At 40.8% G+C, this 19203-nt stretch overlaps 1 protein-coding gene across 3 annotated transcripts in view; it reads left to right on the top strand.

Moving 5' to 3' along the window:
* FAM114A1 (family with sequence similarity 114 member A1) overlaps window positions 1-17390 on the top strand; it is a 65803-nt gene extending 48413 nt beyond the window's left edge. For 2 of the 3 annotated variants that reach the window (XM_057546690.1, XM_057546688.1), the window contains exons 9-14: window positions 1441-1532; window positions 3788-3949; window positions 5514-5653; window positions 7964-8036; window positions 12048-12101; window positions 13317-17390. In XM_057546690.1, coding sequence (XP_057402673.1) covers window positions 1441-1532; window positions 3788-3949; window positions 5514-5653; window positions 7964-8036; window positions 12048-12101; window positions 13317-13418 — 623 coding nt within the window. In that variant the 3' untranslated portion in view covers window positions 13419-17390. The remainder of the gene's footprint in view (window positions 1-1440; window positions 1533-3787; window positions 3950-5513; window positions 5654-7963; window positions 8037-12047; window positions 12102-13316) is intronic. The other variant, XM_057546691.1, reaches the window with a different exon arrangement.
* Window positions 17391-19203: the final 1813 nt, after the last annotated feature.

The raw sequence follows: 19203 nt of genomic DNA, 5'->3' as shown, positions 1-19203 counted from the left end.
GTGTGGCTCATCTCTTTCCTCCTCTGGGTTATTACTCAAAAGCCATTTTCTCAGCTCCTCTCCATTTGAAATTCCTAACCCCCAGCTGCCCCTATTCCTCTTCCTTGATTTGTACTTCTCCATAAAACTTCTCACCTGACATATATGTTTTACTTCTCTAGTTTGTTTATTGACCTGCTCCCCAATGAGAACATATAAATTCTAGGTGATGATAAACTGATGAGGCCAAATTCTTTGAACAAAGGCCTACCAGTTATCCTGGCTGTCTTCACAAGCTGCTGATTAACCATTTTGTCTCTAAAACAGAAATGAGCACAAGCAGACAAGTGTTAGATACAGTATTTCTCACATAGCTTAGTCCTCTCTGAAGCTACTGCCTTCACCCACTAACACAGGCCACGGTATTTTCTTCTCAGAGGGTTTCTGAGATCATGTAATAAGGCCAGATGAATGATGCTTTTATCCCTCCACCACCGCCCCAAACTGGTGATACAATCCATTGTGAAATCAATTCTTTAGCACTTATAAGAAACTTTGAAAATGGCCTCAACTTGTAGATACAAATGAGAGATATAAAATTGTAACTTTTAAAGATCTCTCCTCTTTATTGCCCACCAATAATAAGTTATTTTTATTTCATGATATATATAACATATTATAGATAATCAATATATTAGTATCTATGGTATAACATATTAGTAAATTATTTATTCAGTAAATATTCATTTTAGCACCTGTTATGTTCCAGGCACTGTGTTATATGCTCTGGATTCAGGAATGAGCAAAACAAATATTGTCTGTATCCTTAGGTAGCTTCCAATCTGAAGGGAAGACATATCATTACGAAGTATTGTAGGACCAGGCAGGTGTCCTAGGAAACCGTGGGAAATTTCTCCAGAGATATAATGTTGTTATAAGTATTAAGATGTAAGTAGATGATCCATGGAGACTAATTCTGCTTGCTCAGCACTGTGGCTCTGTGGACCTAAAAGGGTACCCTGAGTGTCATTAAGGGTTGCAGTGCTAAGCATAGCAGTACCGTAAGTCATAAACACAGCGTTGTCCCAGGGCTCTCAAGCCTGAGAAGGGTCATTCATTTGTCCATTCAGTCACTCAGCAAACAGCTACTGACCACCTATAGCTGTGAACAAGACCGGTAGGTCCCTCCCTGCCCTCACGTGCCCTTCGGGCCAGCCCAGGGGTGCCCCAGCTAGAGCTGCGAGCAGCAAGCCTCCACCAGCCCCTCGCCCAGCCGCAGCGTGCTGCCTCGCCTCTGTGCTCGTACACGGGCACAGCTTGTCTTTGCCCGGCGGCTGGAGGGCGGGCTGCTGCTGCCCCCACTTGTACTCTGACTGCGGGCTGTAAGGTTGGGGGAGCTGCCACATTCTGAAGGATGGAGAATAAATCATGCTTCTTACTTCTGTCATTTTCTACTTCCAGGGATAGAAGAAAAGGGAGAAGAATTTGCTAGCATGCTTACAGAGCTTCTCTTTGAATTGCATGTTGCGGCCACGCCTGACAAACTCAATAAGGTCAGCACCATATGAATCTCGGTTTTTGCTCGTTGTTGTTGTTTTTTTTTTTTTAAAGGTCTCCGTTGTAAAATCCAGAAATCCACCTGAAATAGAAAAACCCCAAGTCCCAGTGGCACGTGGCGGGAGGGGAGTCCCAGGTCAGTAATTAAGATTCAAGGAAGCAACATCATGAAATGTGACGGCGGAGACGTGCTAGGCTGTGTCGTGAGACCTGCGTTTTAGTTGCAGTTTCACTGGTAATTACCTTGTGACCTTGAACAAGTCGTTTCTCCTTAAAATAGGGTCTTATATCAGATCAGTGGTTATCCTCAGCCTAGAGAAGGAAAGAAGGTGCAGAATCACCAAAGGGCTTTTTCAAATTCCATCTCCCCTCCCCTCGAAAGTGACATGCCAGCATTAGGCAGAGAAAGCACATCTGCCAGAGCCAGGCCACTCACACAACCCCTCCCACTGGAAAGCTGGTGCTTCGTCGTGTCTAAGACCATCTGAGCTTTCACTGTCTGGGTTCCTCTGAGAGTTAACACTGGATGTTTTGCAAGTTCCTACAAGGTCTTGCTATGGCATTTCTTAATGAGGTCACTGATCATTAATTACTTAAAACTGTCATTTTTCCCATTCTCTCTTTCTTCTCTTTTTTTTTTTGAATTTTTATATTTTATTTAATTTATTTTTTTAATACAGCAGGTTCTTATTAGTCCTCCATTTTATACACATCAGTGTCTACATGTCAGTCCCAGTCTCCCAATTCATCCCACCACCACCCCCTCTCTTTCTTCTCTTTAGTGATCAATGGTTGACACAGGTCCTCACTCATCAAGGTGGGTGAGGAAAGGGCAGACTGAGGCAGTGAGGTGGAGAGATGAGCAATTTCTTTATCTCTGATAGAGGTCACTGATTCTGGCAGGTCAGTGACTTGAACACAGCAGGGAAATTGCCTCATTCATCTCCACACAGCACCTGCCGCAGCTCAGAGAGTGTGTGTGGTGCCTCCCAGGTCTCACTGGCTTACTTACACAGGTAAACCTTTGTCCCTAAAAGAGGACACCAAGCATGGTTTGTTAGGTTTTGTCTCCCCTAATCTTCTCCCCCATTAACTTGCCATCAACACCATGACACATTAAACTTTGACATGCAAGCTTTCAAATGAGAAGTAAGTTTCGCATAAGCTCAGATGCAACTTAAGCAAACAGCTTAAACTATAATATAAAAGCTGGTGAGTCTGCCCTTTCAAAATTCAGGGAGTAACAGATAGGGAAGGTGGTTTCTGCTTGTTCGAAAACTTTTAAGGCCACAAGTTGTTCAAACTGCACTCATGTGAAGTGAAACTCATCACAGTTCTTCTCTTGTTCCCACCCCCCGACCCTGCCCTTAGAGGTTCTGGCATGGCTGGAGAGGAGCAGAACCATCCTTCATCTTCTGGCGTGATACATTATTACGTTCATGAAATATTAAGGGCTTCATGAGACAGCAGATGAGGGAATTTGCTTTAGCAATGACCCTGGCTAAATTTCATATATATAAATATATATATGAAATTTTATAGTTGGTCACAAAAAGTGAAAAATATACTATGGCTTTTCCAAAGTGACGGTCATTTTTATTCCTGAGTATCATTTTATTTTTTTTTAATAGATTTTATTTATTTATTTATTTTTGGCCACATTGGGTCTTTTGTTGCTGTGCACAGGCTTTCTCTAGTTGCCGTGAGCGGGGGCTACTCTTTGCTGCGGTGCGAGGGCTTCTCATTGCGGTGGCTTCTCTTGTTGCGGAGCACAGGCTCTAGGCGTGCAGGCTTCAGTAGTTGTGGCACATGGGCTTCAGTAGTTGTGGCTCACGGGCTCTAGAGTGCAGGCTCAGTAGTTGTGGCGCGCGGGCTTAGTTGCTCTGCGGCATGTGGGATCTTCCCGGACCAGGGCTGGAACCCGTGTCCCCTGCATTGGCAGGCAGATTCTTAACCACTGCGCCACCAGGGAAGCCCTGAATATCATTTTAGAATGCTTTCCAAAAATTCCTCTGGCCCTGCAGTTTTATCTCCATACATTCTTTCTATTCTGTCCCTTTTTCTTACTGTATTTTTTACCAGAAAGCAACAACAAGGTGTTTTTAAGGAAGTTGAGGAATTGCCCCATCACTCTTTAAACGTACAGAGAAGCACCCTTGACTGTTTAGGGTTTGATCCAAGTCGTGGGATTGGCTTTTGTGTCTCCATATTTGTACAATAAACGTATTGCTTTGGTTGGGGGCCTTTGCAGGCCATGAAAAAAGCTCATGACTGGGTGGAAGAGGATCAAACCATGGTGCCAGTAGACGTGGCCGAAGAGTCAGAGGACAAAACAAAGAAGGAAGAAAAGGAAGAGGAACCTGAAAACCCCAAAGAAGACAAGAAGGAAGAAAGGAAAACTAAGACAGTCGAGGTAAACACATTACAGATCGTCCGCCTAAAGAGCAGTAACATGATGTTCATTTTATTAGCAGCCTAATTTTAAGTGAGGCAAAGCCATTTCATTTTCATTTATACCCTATTCCACACTATAGAAATATGAGTATTAATGTAATAAACACTAAAATTTCTCTATACCAGGACATTTTGTGATTTAGCATAGATATAGTAGCTTTCCTCCATAGCGTTACAGTTATAATTTAAAGGAAAAAAGATCTTTAAGAACATAGTTGATTTATCTTTAGGGTAAAATTCCATCTTATATGCAAATCTGTAACCATAACATGTCCTTATGCCCCATAACTAATGAGGTAATTGAACCGTTTTCCAAAAATGAATTTCATTGCCACAGTTTTTTTGTTTTTGTTTTTTTTTTGTAATCTGGCTTCTGTTTTTTTTTTTTTTTCCTTAGTTTATTTATTTATTTATTTATTTATTTTTGGCTGTGTTGGGTCTTCGTTTCTGTGCGAGGGCTTTCTCTAGTTGCGGCAAGCGGGGGCCACTCTTCATCGCGGTGCGCGGGCCTCTCACTATCGCGGCCTCTCTTGTTGCGGAGCACAGGCTCCAGACGCGCAGGCTCAGTAGTTGTGGCTCACGGACCCAGTTGCTCCGCGGCATGTGGGATCTTCCCAGACCAGGGCTCGAACCCGTGTCCCATGCATTAGCAGGCAGACTCCCAACCACTGCGCCACCAGGGAAGCCCATTGCCACAGTTTTTATTCTGCAGTTTAATAAATTTATATGTGCATAATTTATAATCTGCCTGTGTTCAAAAATGAGTTCGTAATAACTTCATTTTATGTTGAATTTTAATTTTAGAGAAAGAAAGTTTCAAATTAGATCGCTCTAAAGAAAAATGCCCACTGAGGTCTGTTCAATTCAGCCTCCCTTCCACACGCTTTCACGAGTACCTGTCTGTTGTGTGCCCAGCACTACTCTGAGAACTGGGGACCCAGCTGTGAAGAAGGCTTGTTATGTCCCTGGGACCTGGTGACACTTCTGTTTTTGTTTTTTTGGGGTTTTTTTTTAGTTTATTTTTTTTAATTAATTAATCTATTTGTTTATTTATTTATTTTTGGCTGTGTTGGGTCTTCGTTTCTGTGCGAGGGCTTTCTCTAGCTGCGGCGAGCGGGGGCCACTCTTCATCGCGGTGCGCGGGCCTCTCACTATCGCAGCCTCTCTTGTTGCGGAGCACAGGCTCCAGACGCGCAGACTCAGTAGTTGTGGCTCACAGGCCTAGTTGCTCCGCGGCATGTGGGATCTTCCCAGACCAGGGCTCGAACCTGTGTCCCCTGCATTAGCAGGCAGATTCTCAACCACTGCGCCACCAGGGAAGCCCGACACTTCTGTTTTATGGTAGCATTTCCACTTAGAAAAGTCTTAGGTACACCCATTAATCTTTGGGTAAATTTTTTCAGGTCATATTTGTTTTGGGAGAATTTTTTCCAGGAATTATGTAATTGTTTTAATGTCACAGGATTTTTTTAGAAAGCATCTGCTCAATGAATAATTTTCTGACTTGCACTTTTTGCTTTCAGGAAGTATACATGCAGTCCATCGAAAGCCTGGCAGAAGTAACAGCTCGCTGTATTGAGCAGCTTCATAAAGTAGCAGAATTAATTCTTCATGGGCAAGAAGAGGAAAAACCAGCTCAGGACCAAGCAAAAGTTCTGATAAAGTAAATGTTACTTTTAATTCTTATTTTTCCAATTTTATGTATACGTGCCATTCAAATGCACACACACACACTCGCGTACACCCTCAGCTACTAAAGATTCAGATTTCATGTCAACTAATTCCATTGTTCTATGGTCATCTTAAGAAATAAGGACTCTCTTAAGAAATGAACCAAGTTAGCGAGAACAGTAATAATTAGCTAGACATTCCAGGAATTATTTATGAAGAGATTTAAGGGAAGACACCGTAAATCATTCAGAGCTAAGTGTTTGTTTTAATAGATCAGAATCTTGAAAGTACAGACCTTTGAATATAATTACATTTTCAATATGCCACACAGATAAAAGACACCTTAATGGACCTTCTCAACTAGTTTCACAGAAATATGCAAACACACCCCCACTGTTCCGAGGGACTTATACCAGCTCTGCATATTCTGAATTCTGGCAATGATGGTCACTAACGTAAGCCAGTTCACTGTGGATTGCTTTTGCATGCATATTTGCTATCATATGTTTATTCTTCAATAAGTTACTATTATTAGTTTAGTGAAATAAAAATGTGTGTATATATATATATAATGTTATACACATGAAAATAGCTGGTATGGAGCGTTCATTAAAATAGTTGATTATGGAGCTGAAGAATAAGCCATTAACTTTTACGCGTATGAGTGTAAGCTGTGGTATAGAAAATCAGCACAGGTCCAAATGCCCTCTCATTATTATATAGACACAGGAACCAAAATAAGAGCCTCCTAAAAATATATGGGTACACACACACACACACACACACACACCTCAACACATTCACTCACTTGCTAGCTAACTAGTCTTCACTTATTACTACATTTGGCATTGTAGGTTGGGGAGCAAATTTTTGGTGGAAGGACCTTCCAAAAAGTCATTATTAGTGTCTCTGATGGCATTTTTCCTCACTTGTACAGATTTGTGATCTAGTATAGATTTTCATATCTAAACATGTGAAAATCGAAGATATTATAAGCACTGCACAATCCTGCCCTTAAAATGCCTACAAAGAATATGTACTTGTCTCGACGTAAAGAAGGAAGAGGAAAGGGCAAAATAGGAAAAGTTTCAAGTATTGAGGAAAACATCTGAGTACTGTTTTATATTTGCATGCTGATTTGAAAGAGGAGGGCTGAAGTCAGAAGTTTCTGAGTATGGAAAGCAGAACCTTACCCTCAGCTCCTGTCTGACTCTCAGCCCCTGATTGTCCCAACCTTACCAAGCTGCTCCAAGCAAAATGTAATAAGGCCTCATATATGTCTGTACAATAAGTGCCTTTCCACCCACCTTCCCAAGAACATAGGCAGAACTGCTCTTTGCTATCTCTTGGCCTTACTCCTGACCCTTTCTGCAGATAAGTTTTGGATGGGTGGGTGGATGGATGAGTAGTTGGATGGATAGATGAGTGGAAGGAGGGATAGATGGATATAGCTCAACAAACCTGAATACATAGCTTAGACAGAACCCCTATTTATCAGAACAAAACTTGCCTCTACTGACATCACTAGATCTTTTAACATGTAAGATTCTTAACTTGGAGTTATTCTTTGCTAATAGCATTTTAATCACTTCATAAAAGTCATATATACTTATTGTTAAAAAAAATCAGGCAAAATGCACCATTGTTAGGTAGATTGTTTTCAGTTTTTGTCATCATCTATAATGTTATGACAAACATTGCTTTGTTAAATATTTATATCTATCTTGCATTATTTTCTTGGGGTAAAGTCCTAGGCGTGGAATGGCTGGAATAAACATTGGGGTAAAGTTTTGATGTAAGTCTTAAAAAACGTATTCTACAGGATCTTTATTTTGAGGCATCTCATAAAAACATAATCAAGATATGAAGAGACATCTGAGTTTGAATTTCTTCATCTATAAAATGGGAATAATAATGGACCCTAATAAGGTCATTATGCAGATTAAATGTGGTTATGCATATAAAAGTATTTAACATAGTACCTCAGTGAATGTTCATTATTATTTTCAAATGAGCAATGCTGGAGAAAAGTCCCTTGGCAAGAGTTTTATACCCCCTGGGGAGCTCAAGCCTGGTATTTTCCTGCATACGCTTTTCTTTGGAAAAGAGGTAGGGTGAGAATTAGATTAAACTGTGATTGTGAATCATGGAAGAATACTGAGGAAAACATTTCTACAGAGCATCTTCAAACTTGAGTGCCCTTCTTTTAAAGGGAATACTGTATTAATATCAATAAATGTATTAATGGTACAATTATTTTTCTTTATTAAAAATCCCCAAATCTCTTTTTTTTTTCTTTCAGATTAACTACTGCAATGTGCAAGGAAGTGGCCTCCTTATCAGAGACGTTTACAAATTCTTTAACCACTGTTGGGGTAAGATTATGATACTGATTCTTTTTTCACCTTTTTGAGGGGGAGGCCTACAACGGGCTGTGATATGAAGTGGAGGACATAGTACCTTCTTTGAAAGCTCCACAAGGCAGAAGCTCTGCCGGGACATTTGCTAAAATGAGGCCTGAGCATCTCCTCTAGCTATAGGCAGCTTAAGGCTCTCATCTGACTGAGTTCTAGCCCTGATGCGACCATATCAGACATACAAGGTATTGGGTGGATTTTCAAACCTCTCTGGGCCTCATTTCCTTTATTTGTTCACTAAGGTTCCTTCTATTATTTAACATCTGTGATATATAATTCCACAATCTCTAGTAAAATAACTCATTTTTAATATTCACATTCACTGTTGCCCTGAAAGCCTATTTTATAAGCCACACAAGACAAAAATGTCTGTGCTTTATTGTTACACTTCAACTTTGACCGAAAGAAAAAAATTTTACCAATCAATCTGTAGAAGTGTTTCTATTCTCGAGGCAACAATTTTGAAAGGTTCGGCATTCATTTGGAGCTATGGCTTCTGGTTATTTTCTTTAGAAATCAGTCATGTTATGTAACTCAGCCTAATGGGATTGGAGAAGATAGTGGCAATTATTCCTTTTCAACCTTTCTACTTTTCCTTTTACGGCCCTGGATGCAAAGGCAGATGATTCTTTACATGAGAAACAGCAAGTTTCACTTCCTGTTTTAGCTGGGGTGTTTGGGTTACAAATGTATTAGTTTCCTAGGGCTGCCTTGACCAGTACCACACACTGGGTGACTTCAACAACAGAAATGTATTGTCTCACCATTCTGGAGGCTAGAAGTCTGAAAGTAGGGTATTGGCAGAGCCATGCTTCTTCTGAAGCCTCTAGGGAAGGACCCTTCTCTGCCTCTTCCAGCTTCCCAGGCATTCTTTAGCTTGCAGCAGTGTAACCCCAATTTCTTTCTCTATCTTCACATCATCCTCCCTCTGTGTGTGTCTGTGTCCACGTTTCCCTCTTCTTATAAGGACAGTGGTCATATTGGATTAAGGTATGACCAGTACAACCTCATCTTATCTAATTGAATCTGCAACACCCTATCTCCAAATAAGGTCACAGTCTGATATGCTGGAGGTGGACTTCAACATATCTCTTCCTAACACAAAGTAACAGAAACAAGCACTAAATAATTTAGACAGAAAGGGGAGTTTATTAAAGGTAGTGGAGGTATATGGGTGGGGGACCCATCACCAGAGCTCATGTACCTTCTCGCTAAAGTGTTGCTATTACTATGACTCAATTACAGCAGTTCCTAGTTCTCTCCATTCAAATTCCAGGATCCTGGGTGAGAAGGTTTGAAAGGCTCAGATATGCATCTTGGTGTCTTCAGTAGTGATGAGGACAGGGTCGTATCATGTAGACCTACTTTGCTGCTGGGGTGCACGTCTTCCCACCCCCACCCCAGGCAAAGAGCAGTTCTCAAAAAAAGCAAAAATGATTGTGGACTGGGCTATCAGGAGTTGTGCACCTCTCAGACTTCTGTAAGTGGCTTAGTTGATAAAGGATGAGTTACATACCAACTATTCATTCTGCTGTCAAAGAATATGGTTTGCTTCCCCTATTTTGTAAAACACCAGCTTTTATATTTGTCTAATTTCAGGCCTTCAGCAATAGAGCTTCACTGTAAACAGGCAGAGTGAAGGGGGAGGGTAGAAGCTCATTGATAGGATAGGCTTGATAAAATACATTTATGTGATTGGCATCCTCTAAGTTAACTGATGCCCATGGACTTTGGTGTAACTGCTAGATTTACAGAGAGGTGTGAGCTCTTAATCAGGATGGAATGACCTTGGCGACTCAGCTTCCCAAGGCTCTACCGTACCCTCTTCTCACTCTTTCCAGTTTACTACCTGAGAAACTGAGTCTCAGAAGGGTGAACGATTCACCCAGTTAACTCAACTCCCAGTTGGCTGCCCATCAGACACAGCAGACAGATAGCTAACTGTTTGGTTCTCTACGGTTGCCTAGTGATGAGGATGTATATGTCTGTGTCTATGTGTGTTATATGTTTTATATGATTCATGTTAAACATTAATTAATTTACATTAGTGGGTAAGATTCATGGTATTGCTTTCCATTCCCTTTAATGTATTGTATTCCAGCACAGTGCTTCTCAAACCTTAATGTGCAAGCAAATAACCTAGAGAGCTTATTAAGTGCAGATTTTGATTCAGTGGGTCTAGGATGAGGACTGAGATTCTGCATTTCTAACAAACTCCCAAGTGGTAACAGTGCTCCGAATTCCTATCCTACATTTTGAGTAGCAAAGCTCTAGCAGACAAGTGTGTACTTGAATCAATACACACACATAAAATACACACACACACACACACGTGTCCAAATGTTTGTATGAACAAAATCAGGAACACACAGATTATCGTTTGGAGAAAGAAAAAGCCAAATCTAAATGGAGTTTACTGAAATACCATCTCACGACAACAGTACCTCTCATCTTGTGCTGTGATGAATCATTCACGTCAAGTCATTGTTTCTGTTCTCTAAAAGAGCCATTATTCATAACTTGAAGCTAATGAGTGTATATTGCTCTCCAGACTCTATTTAAATTGCTTGCACATCTCATTGATTCTGAAAACCAATGCCATTTTATTGCCCTCATTTTGGTTATATTTTAGAAGCTTATTGATAATCAAATAAACATGAGAGCAAACCATAATGGATTTTCTGGTTACTTACTAAAATGACTGGATTTTTAAAGAGTTTTTTCCCAAGACTCCATTCTGGTTTCCCCAGTAAGATTACTTAGCCCTTGGTAGAGTAATGTCAGTGAAAGTGGGCTGCTCTGGGAAGAAATAGTTCATTTATATACTTTTGTTTGCCATAAGGTCTTTCAAGTACAGTGAGGGAAAGCAGCCTATTAAGACTGCCCTCTTCTTTCTAGTCCCTGTAATTATTTATTGTCTAAGAGTGGATTGAACATTTTAGATAGAGAAAACTGGACATAATAATAACGGCGACATGAACACTAACTCCCACTTTTTGAACACCTACTTAATATCAGGTTCTGTATTCTGCGCTTTCCATGTTTTGCAAACTGGGGTATGCTGACCTGTTTGCAAGTTACATTTAAGAGTGTTTTAACTTTACTGCCAACCTTGAAGACACACCCTATAGCCAAGTACCCGTGTTTGCATTTAAAAGAAAAAAGACTACAGACCAGGGCTGGAACTAGGGTAAGCAAGTAAAGGTGCTTAACATGTCTACCAAATTTAAGGGGACTCCCCCCCACAAAAAGAGACAAAGAAACAACCTGAGTCATCTAGATAGATATTTTAATGCAGTATTTTAAAAATCAAAATTAACACCAAAAAATCATGATGAACAAAATCTCAAAATTTTAAATAAAGACTGAATCCGACCCTGTACAACTCAGCCTCACTCATCTCCCCCTAATCCCAGACCTGCTACGAGCTTTAAATAGTTTAAAAGGTCTGAGTGTAAATTTCTAGCTACATGACCTTAAGCAAGTTACTCAACCTTCCTGATTCCTATTTTCTCATCTTTATTTTTTTTAATTTTTTTATTAAGATTTTTTTTTGATGTGGACCATTTTTAAAGTCTTTATTGAATTTGTTACAATATTGCTTCTGTTTTATGTTTTGGTTCCTTGGCCGCAGGGCATGTGGGATCTTAGCTCCCCAACCAGGGATTGAACACGCGCCCCTTGCACTGGCAGGCAAAGTCTTAACCACTGGACCACCAGGGACGTCTCCTATTTTCTCATCTTTAAATCGGGGTAATCATGGTACCTACCTACCTCCTAAGATTTCTGTCGAAATTAAATGATCGTGTAGGGGAAGCACCAAATATGAAGCCTTGTCTGTAGTAAGCATTCCACTTCTCCCCTTCTTCTCTAAGAGATTCCTCAACAAAGCCAGCGTCTTACATTTTCTGGAACAAGCCTTGGAGTACGAGCACCTAATCTGTCAATTTCATCCTTTTGATTCCACAGAGCAACAAGAAGGCTGAGGTCCTTAACCCCATGATCAATAGTGTATTGTTAGAGGTAAGTGGCCTCCTGGCGAGAAAGTGCTTCTGAATCAAAGCAAATGTTAGAGCTACATTTTTTTGTGTGTGTATTTTTCCCAGGCAGCAAGTGTTACTGCAATTCTAAATTTTATCGTCTAAAGTCTTTTTTGAGTACATTTGTGCAGTTAAACCAGCTGTAAACCCTCGGGTGAAGCAGCAATACCTCATTTTCAAGAATTCTGATTATAAAGAGAAACGCTAAGCTCGCATGTTATTTCTGTCGCTGTTTCCCCCGACAGAAGCACATTTCTGCTGCCAAGTTTGACACCAGATTTAACACTGTGATAATTGGCTGCAATGAGGGATTCTTGCTCAGTGGTGATTTTCATAAAAATGGGCACTTCCCTCCATTTACATAACCTTGAGTTTAGCTGGGTCGAAGCTCCAGACTGGCAAAAATGACAAGTAGAATGTTTAGCATCTGCCCGTTCAGTGACCAGAGGCAAGACCCTCTGTGACCACTCACTCCGTGGCCTGCCCACCCACCAGGACATTGTAACACGGACATGCAGCTGCCCCGTACAGCTGGGGCTTTGCCAGAAGTAACGATGTAAAATCGAAGAAAAGAAGCCCAGGAGGCCTCATTCTTGACGCAGAGGCAGTGTGTTCCACCTGTGGTTAGTGGGGGAAAACCTTCTATTAGGGACCAGCTCCAAGGAACTGGTACATCTGTAGCCCCAGGGCTCCCCACTGAAGCCGCAAGGTGTTGACAAGTTGAGTTTGAACACGGGCAATGCATATACAGTAGTTTCTTGCTGTCTGAAGTACCTGTCAAATGCAAAATTTGGAAATTACAAAAGTCAGGGAGGGCTACCTATGTATTTATAGCAATGCGTTTAGGAATTGGGTCTTATCGTTAAGGGAAACTACCAAGGTACAAGAATAACAATGTGGTGACAACAAATGTTATTGTTTAAGACACAGCCACAGAGGGGGATGGAGTTGACAAGAAGAGACAAGGAACCACAGAGGCAGGTTCTGGAGGACACAGCTAAGAGGAAACCCAGGCAGTCAGAGGCAGAATAGAAACATCCAAAGAAATGTGTTTACATCTGCTTTAAGCACCAACATTAAAAGAAAAATATTCTAAAATAGTGTGGGGTATGAGGAGAAGGAACATTATCAAATGGGAGGAGCTGTCAAGCTGGAACTCTGACAATAACCCTCCAACCACCATTTTCTCCCTTCATAGGGCTGCAATAGCACCACATACATACAGGATGCCTTCCAGCTGCTGCTGCCTGTCTTGCAGGTTTCACACATCCAGACCAGTCGTTCCAAAGCACAGCCATGACCTGGCCAGACTCCATCTAGTTAAAGGAAACAGCAGGCCCTATTGCTCTGATATATACCATTTCATGGAATGTTTTCGACGCATCTGACCACAGATGCCTGTTTGGAGACACTACAAGCAATTTTGCACAGACAGATTGAGAATGCAAGTTCAAAGACAGTATCACTTCTCTTAATGTATACGGTTGTTTTTACAAGTAATTATGTTTCCTTTATGTTAATTTAAATTTACACGGCTTTGTATTGATAATTTCCTTTATCTGGAGTTCACTCAAAATATTCATTTCTATTTTCCTGGTCAAGCATGTTATATTTGGAAATTCATGGGCAGACCCTAGATTTAAATTTCCACTTTTAAATTTCCCATTCTTATAGTATGACTTAAAATCAATTCTTATCCGAAACTTAGTTTTGTTATATTAATTACACTGTCAGAGATAACACTACTCATAGGTATTACCTATTATGGTGAAAGAGGAACATAAGTATCTGTTTATAGTCATGTATTCTCAAAACAAGCATTTATTGAACTCCTAGTGTGTGCTCACAATAGAGGAACATGATCTCACCCCAGTAGAGACAGATATGCTGAGAGAGGATTTATAATAATTCTTAAAATACTTTAAAATACTATTAACTTTTCTAAACCTTAAAAAATTTGAAGAACAAGGTAAATTAGTGGTTTTTTAAATGTTCTACCCTTCAACTGATTGTACTTTTTTATCCCAAACTTTACATATGGGATGAAAATACGTATGAAAAGGGATACTAAAGAATATTTTGTTTAAAATTGAATTCTTATGACCATAAGTACATAATAGCACAATCATAAAGCTTGTAAGTATTCAGATAGAAAATTAAGGGAATTACAACAGAGTAGACCCCCAGGACTGCATTTTTAAATCTACTACAGTTGAGTCAAGCTGTTCCATGAATACACAGATCACACTCGCCAATGGTAAATGTAATGATTGCTTCTAAAGACAGAAAATGCTGACGTGTGGATGACTAAATGGTCACAATCCAGGAGCCTGCACAGAAGACCCTGCGGCCAGGAGAGGCCTTGTCAATGGGCATTTCCCCCCCCCCCCCGAGCCCCAGATGGTCACTCTGGGTGGAGGTCCTGTACAGTGTTCCTATCTGGGAGCCCCACTGACATCCCTCCAGGTACTGTCACAAGGTGTCTTGCACAGTGGCTCTCTCCAGGCCAAATGAAGCCTATACTTTTGCCAGGGTGAAAAAATCCCTCATTCACTTCTGGTTTTATTCCCCTGATAGAGTTCCATACAGGCAAAGTAGGGATATTTTCGTATCATCCTACTTCTTAGCATTTTATTTTCCAATATCCTGCATTTCATTTGTGTATCTCCTGAAACAACGAAATGGAAAATATAAGAATTTATAATCTGGAAAAAAAATTCTCTGAGGAATCAATTAAAGCTGGGTTTTCCTACTTGCTTTTTTTTTTGGCTGCTTTGGGTCTTTGTTGTTGTGCGCAGGCTTTCTCTAGTTGTGGCGAGCGGGGGCTACTCTTCATTATGGTTCGCGGGCTTCTCATTGCGGTGACTTCTCGTGTTGTGGAGCATGGGTTCTAGGCACCCAGGCTTCAGTAGTTGTGGCACGCGGGCTCGGTAGTTGTGGCTTGCGGGCCCTAGAGTATGCGGGCTTCAGTAGTTGTGGCACACGGGCTTAGTTGCTCTGCAGCATGTGGGATCTTCCCAGACCAGGGATCGAATCCGTGTCCCCTGCATTGGCAGGCGGATTCTTAACCACTGAGCCACCAGGGAAGTAGGGAAGTCCCCCTACTTGCTTTTTGATGAGAACAATTAACTGATGAAAGTGTTCCATTTGCCTCGTCATAAATTTTAGACTTTTTGTGTATAGAGCAGAAGAAAGGGTTTAGATTTACAATTTCTTCACATCAGATGTTTTAGCATCAGATGGATTTATAGACGTTAACTGGAAATGTAAAAGAAACCAATAGTTTCAAAGGGGCTAGATTTCCAAAATTAGACTTTAAGCCTAACTGCACCCATTTAGTGCATAGCAAAATTTTTAATCATAAAATGAAATAGAAATCTGAAAAAGAACAAGAGAGATAATTATTTGTTTAAAAGTGGTTGACATTATTTACATTGCATTTATATATCTTTTAATGATAGAATGTTGAGGGTTGCCAAATGGAAACGTAGGCCGAGAGATGATTCCTGGGGCCTAGCTCCATGGTCTGTGAATTACATTATTTAACAGAGAATCATCACTTAAAATATATCCACTCTCCAGGATTGCTCTCTTTCAATACTGTTTTTCACCATCATTTTTATTTTTTTTATTTTTATTTTTTTTAATTTTTGGCTGCGTTGGGTCTTCGTTGCGGTGTCCGGGCTTCTCATTGCAACGGCCTCTTTTCCTGCGGAGCACGGGCTCCAGGCGCATGGGCTTCAGTAGTTGTGGCACACGGGCTCAGCAGCTGTGGCACATGAGTTCTAGAGCTCAGGCTCAGTAGTTGTTGTGCACGGACCTAGCTTCTCCGCGGCATGTGGGATCCTCCCGGGCCAGGGCTCGAACCCGTGTCCCCTGCATTGGCAGGCGGAGTCTTAACCACTGCGCCACCAGGGAAGCCCCCACCATCACTTTTAAATAACTGCTGCTTTGCTTTGCTTTAAAAGCTAGCAAAGCACAAGATCCAGATCTGGGCACATGTCAATCCGTTACTGAATGAATGATTTAGCAGGCTTACTTTGGAAGTTTTGTATTCCTTCAATAATCCTTTACATAAATTGGGTTCATTTCACTCTATGCAATTACCCTGAACATGCATGCCAGTTTTTTATTTTTTCCTTACATCAAGTGCAAAAGAAGTTCTAGTCTAAACAATGAATGTAGTCCTGTGCCTGTGCCTTATTAAATAAAAAGCATCAAAAGCATATTTCAAATTCAAAGCAAAATACATCCAAGAAAAATTGCTTTGGGGTATTGATACATACAGCTCTGAAGGGCAAAATCCCAAATCTTAAAGCAAAGGCCTAAGCTTAAATATTCTATCCCACTGAGGACAGAAGCCTCTCTTTTCTCTGGGTCTCACACTGGGCTGTACATCAAGCCCATGGTTAAATGAGCAGTGTGGCTCACTGGGGCAGTGCCAGGAATGAGCTGCTTCAGCTGCACCCACTAAGGAACCATGGACCTCAGCTGCAGAACTCAAAGGCGAAGAAGCACCAGCCTTCGGAAGGCAAAGGAGAGTGCGAATTACATGGTAGAAGTCCCAACCGAGAAATGAGAGTGTCTCCAGTGCTTTGTAGAAGTCAGCTGCCCCGAGGTGCTTGCATATCTGGGAAATTACCTTCTGCACAGGCCAGCCAGGCTGCACTTAAGCTAGAAACAAAAGCAGGCAGACTCCAGTCACAGCCATCTCAGAGGTCCAGGATATAACGTCTTACGAAGTAATTCAGCAAAAATGTGAAATAAGCCTATTTCTCTTCTTTCCTAAAAAAAAAAAAAAAATGTATGTATGGATGCTGAACAGATGGGGTGGATCATAACACATGACTTCAATCCGTATTTAATTTTATAAAAGCAGTTATTCTTCAAGGTCAAGGTAAATTTTGTAATGTAAAAATTACCCTTTGGTCTTCCTCTTAAGCGTGCCCTACATTCTGATATTCAGATCCAGGCTTCAACTTGGTTTCTTAAATTATTGTGTTTGTAAAGGCACATCAGAAGAGATCATAATGAAAATTCAGTTCAGAACTGCAATTTTGCCTTGATTTTGTAGTTGATTAGAATTCAGAAATCCATAGGAGTGGATTCAGACCAGCCATTCTTCACATTAAAGAAAAAAATCATGGGGTTAACCGTTTGTTGTATTTTTCTAGATATCTCATAACTTATTCAGGTTTGTGTTCATTTTCTGTATACTTACCTATAAATAGATGCTCCACTACTATATCTGCTATTAAACAAATCTAAGTTCTTTGTGTGTGTGTGCATGCTTAGATCCTGAAAATAATCTGAGTTATTCTATCGTTTGGGCATTTTACCTTTAGCAATGATTAACTTATTACAACCCAACAATAAGAAATCAGTGGTGTTTCTGATATTTCTAGTGTCTCTTGTCAACATAGACTGGGAATAGAAGCTGATTATGGAGGATAAGAATTTTGTGTTGGAATTGAAGCTACATTTACCTTTGTCTGAATCAGAGAATATTTTTCTCTGCATGAGCTGTCAGCCAAAAAGCAAAAGGATTATGTCTGCCTTTGGTCACTGCTGACTCACTTGACAGGCCTGTCTCTTCTATTAGTCTCAAAGAAATTCCATACTGCAAAAGACTAATATGTACATTTCATATATGCCTTCCCTGAGAACAGAAGTTTAGGGTAATTCAGAAATGGTCTGTCTCCTTGCCCTGGGTTTCACCACTAGGTTTCTAGAGCTGCATTTGGAGGAAAAAGCAAGCATAGAAGCCAAGACCAGATGGATGAAACCTTGGCAAAAAAACAAAGCTAATTCTCTGCCTTGAGTCCCTGCCATCTTTATCCTTTTTTTTCTCTCAGGACTTTTTTGACAGTCATTAAGTGCCTCTCTTCCAGGATCAGCTTTTCACATCCTGCCTCTCTTTTTCCTCTTCTATCCTTTCTCTTTCTCTACATTTATACTCTCCTTTCCCCATTTACCTCACCAGAAAACAATCCAGCCAAAAAATTTCTATAATGATCATTATATGTATTTACTGTTTGCTGGGCACTGTGCTGAGTGTTTTATATGCATTATCCCATTTAATCTCCATAAGTACCCTATTGGGTAGATATTATTACAATTTCCACTGCCTAAATGAGAACATTTAGACCCAAGGAATTATGTAACTCATCCAATCTTACACAACTAGTAAAACAGAGCCAGGATTCAAATCCATGTCAGTTCGTCCTGACCAGCTAGCATTGTAAACTATTATGTAGAACTTCCCAACAAAAGAGAAAAGTAACATGTTATTTTTAGAGACATCTGAACACTTATGTGTTTAGTTCTCTTTATGCTGTGAGGTGGATTTGTAGCTGAAAGATTTGGTCGTCAGCTTTGGTTGTTTCCACACGACTGAGAACACACTGGGGCCAAAGAGACACAGAATGAAGCCATGCGAGGTTATTGAGCCCCTGGATGGTTCTCACCGCAGGCCTCTTCACTGCTTCACAGACATTTACATCAAGCAGCTCCCTGGTCAACTTCAACACAGCAGCCTGTCTCACAGGTGCCTTTGATTGTCCTAAAATGACTCCATTTCTTCCTCCCCCTCCCACTCCCCCTCCCCCTTCACTGGTGCCAAGGAAGCCCATTTTCATATCACCACCCTTCCTGAAAATCCTTAACCCTCTACTATTTGCCTGAAGCTTGGGGTTGTTTTATGCTTCCCTTGCCTTGAAGATTACTGACTTCAGGCAGCCTCTCTGCTGAATCTTCAGTACCAGGTGCTGTGAGATACAGATAAGTGTCTTAAGGATGTACTCAGTAATGCCTGCTTGTCCCTGAACTTGGTGCTGTTCCCTGTTTAGCCCAAGAAATTATGGTGGTGGTGGTGATAGGGATGATGATGATGGTGGTGGTGGTGGTTATGATGATGATAATGATGATGATTTTGGTGGTGGTGATAGAGATGATGACGGTGATGGTGATGATGTACTTATTCACTAAGTACTTACTATGTCCCAGATGCTTTATCTCCATGATCTCAATTTAATTCCCAATGTCACCCTTATGAGATAGCGACTATTATCATACTCATTTTACAG

Source organism: Balaenoptera acutorostrata, chromosome 5, assembly GCF_949987535.1.
Source record: "Balaenoptera acutorostrata chromosome 5, mBalAcu1.1, whole genome shotgun sequence".
In the NCBI taxonomy this organism is placed as follows: domain Eukaryota; kingdom Metazoa; phylum Chordata; class Mammalia; order Artiodactyla; family Balaenopteridae; genus Balaenoptera; species Balaenoptera acutorostrata.
This window is presented reverse-complemented; position numbering and strand designations above follow the sequence as displayed.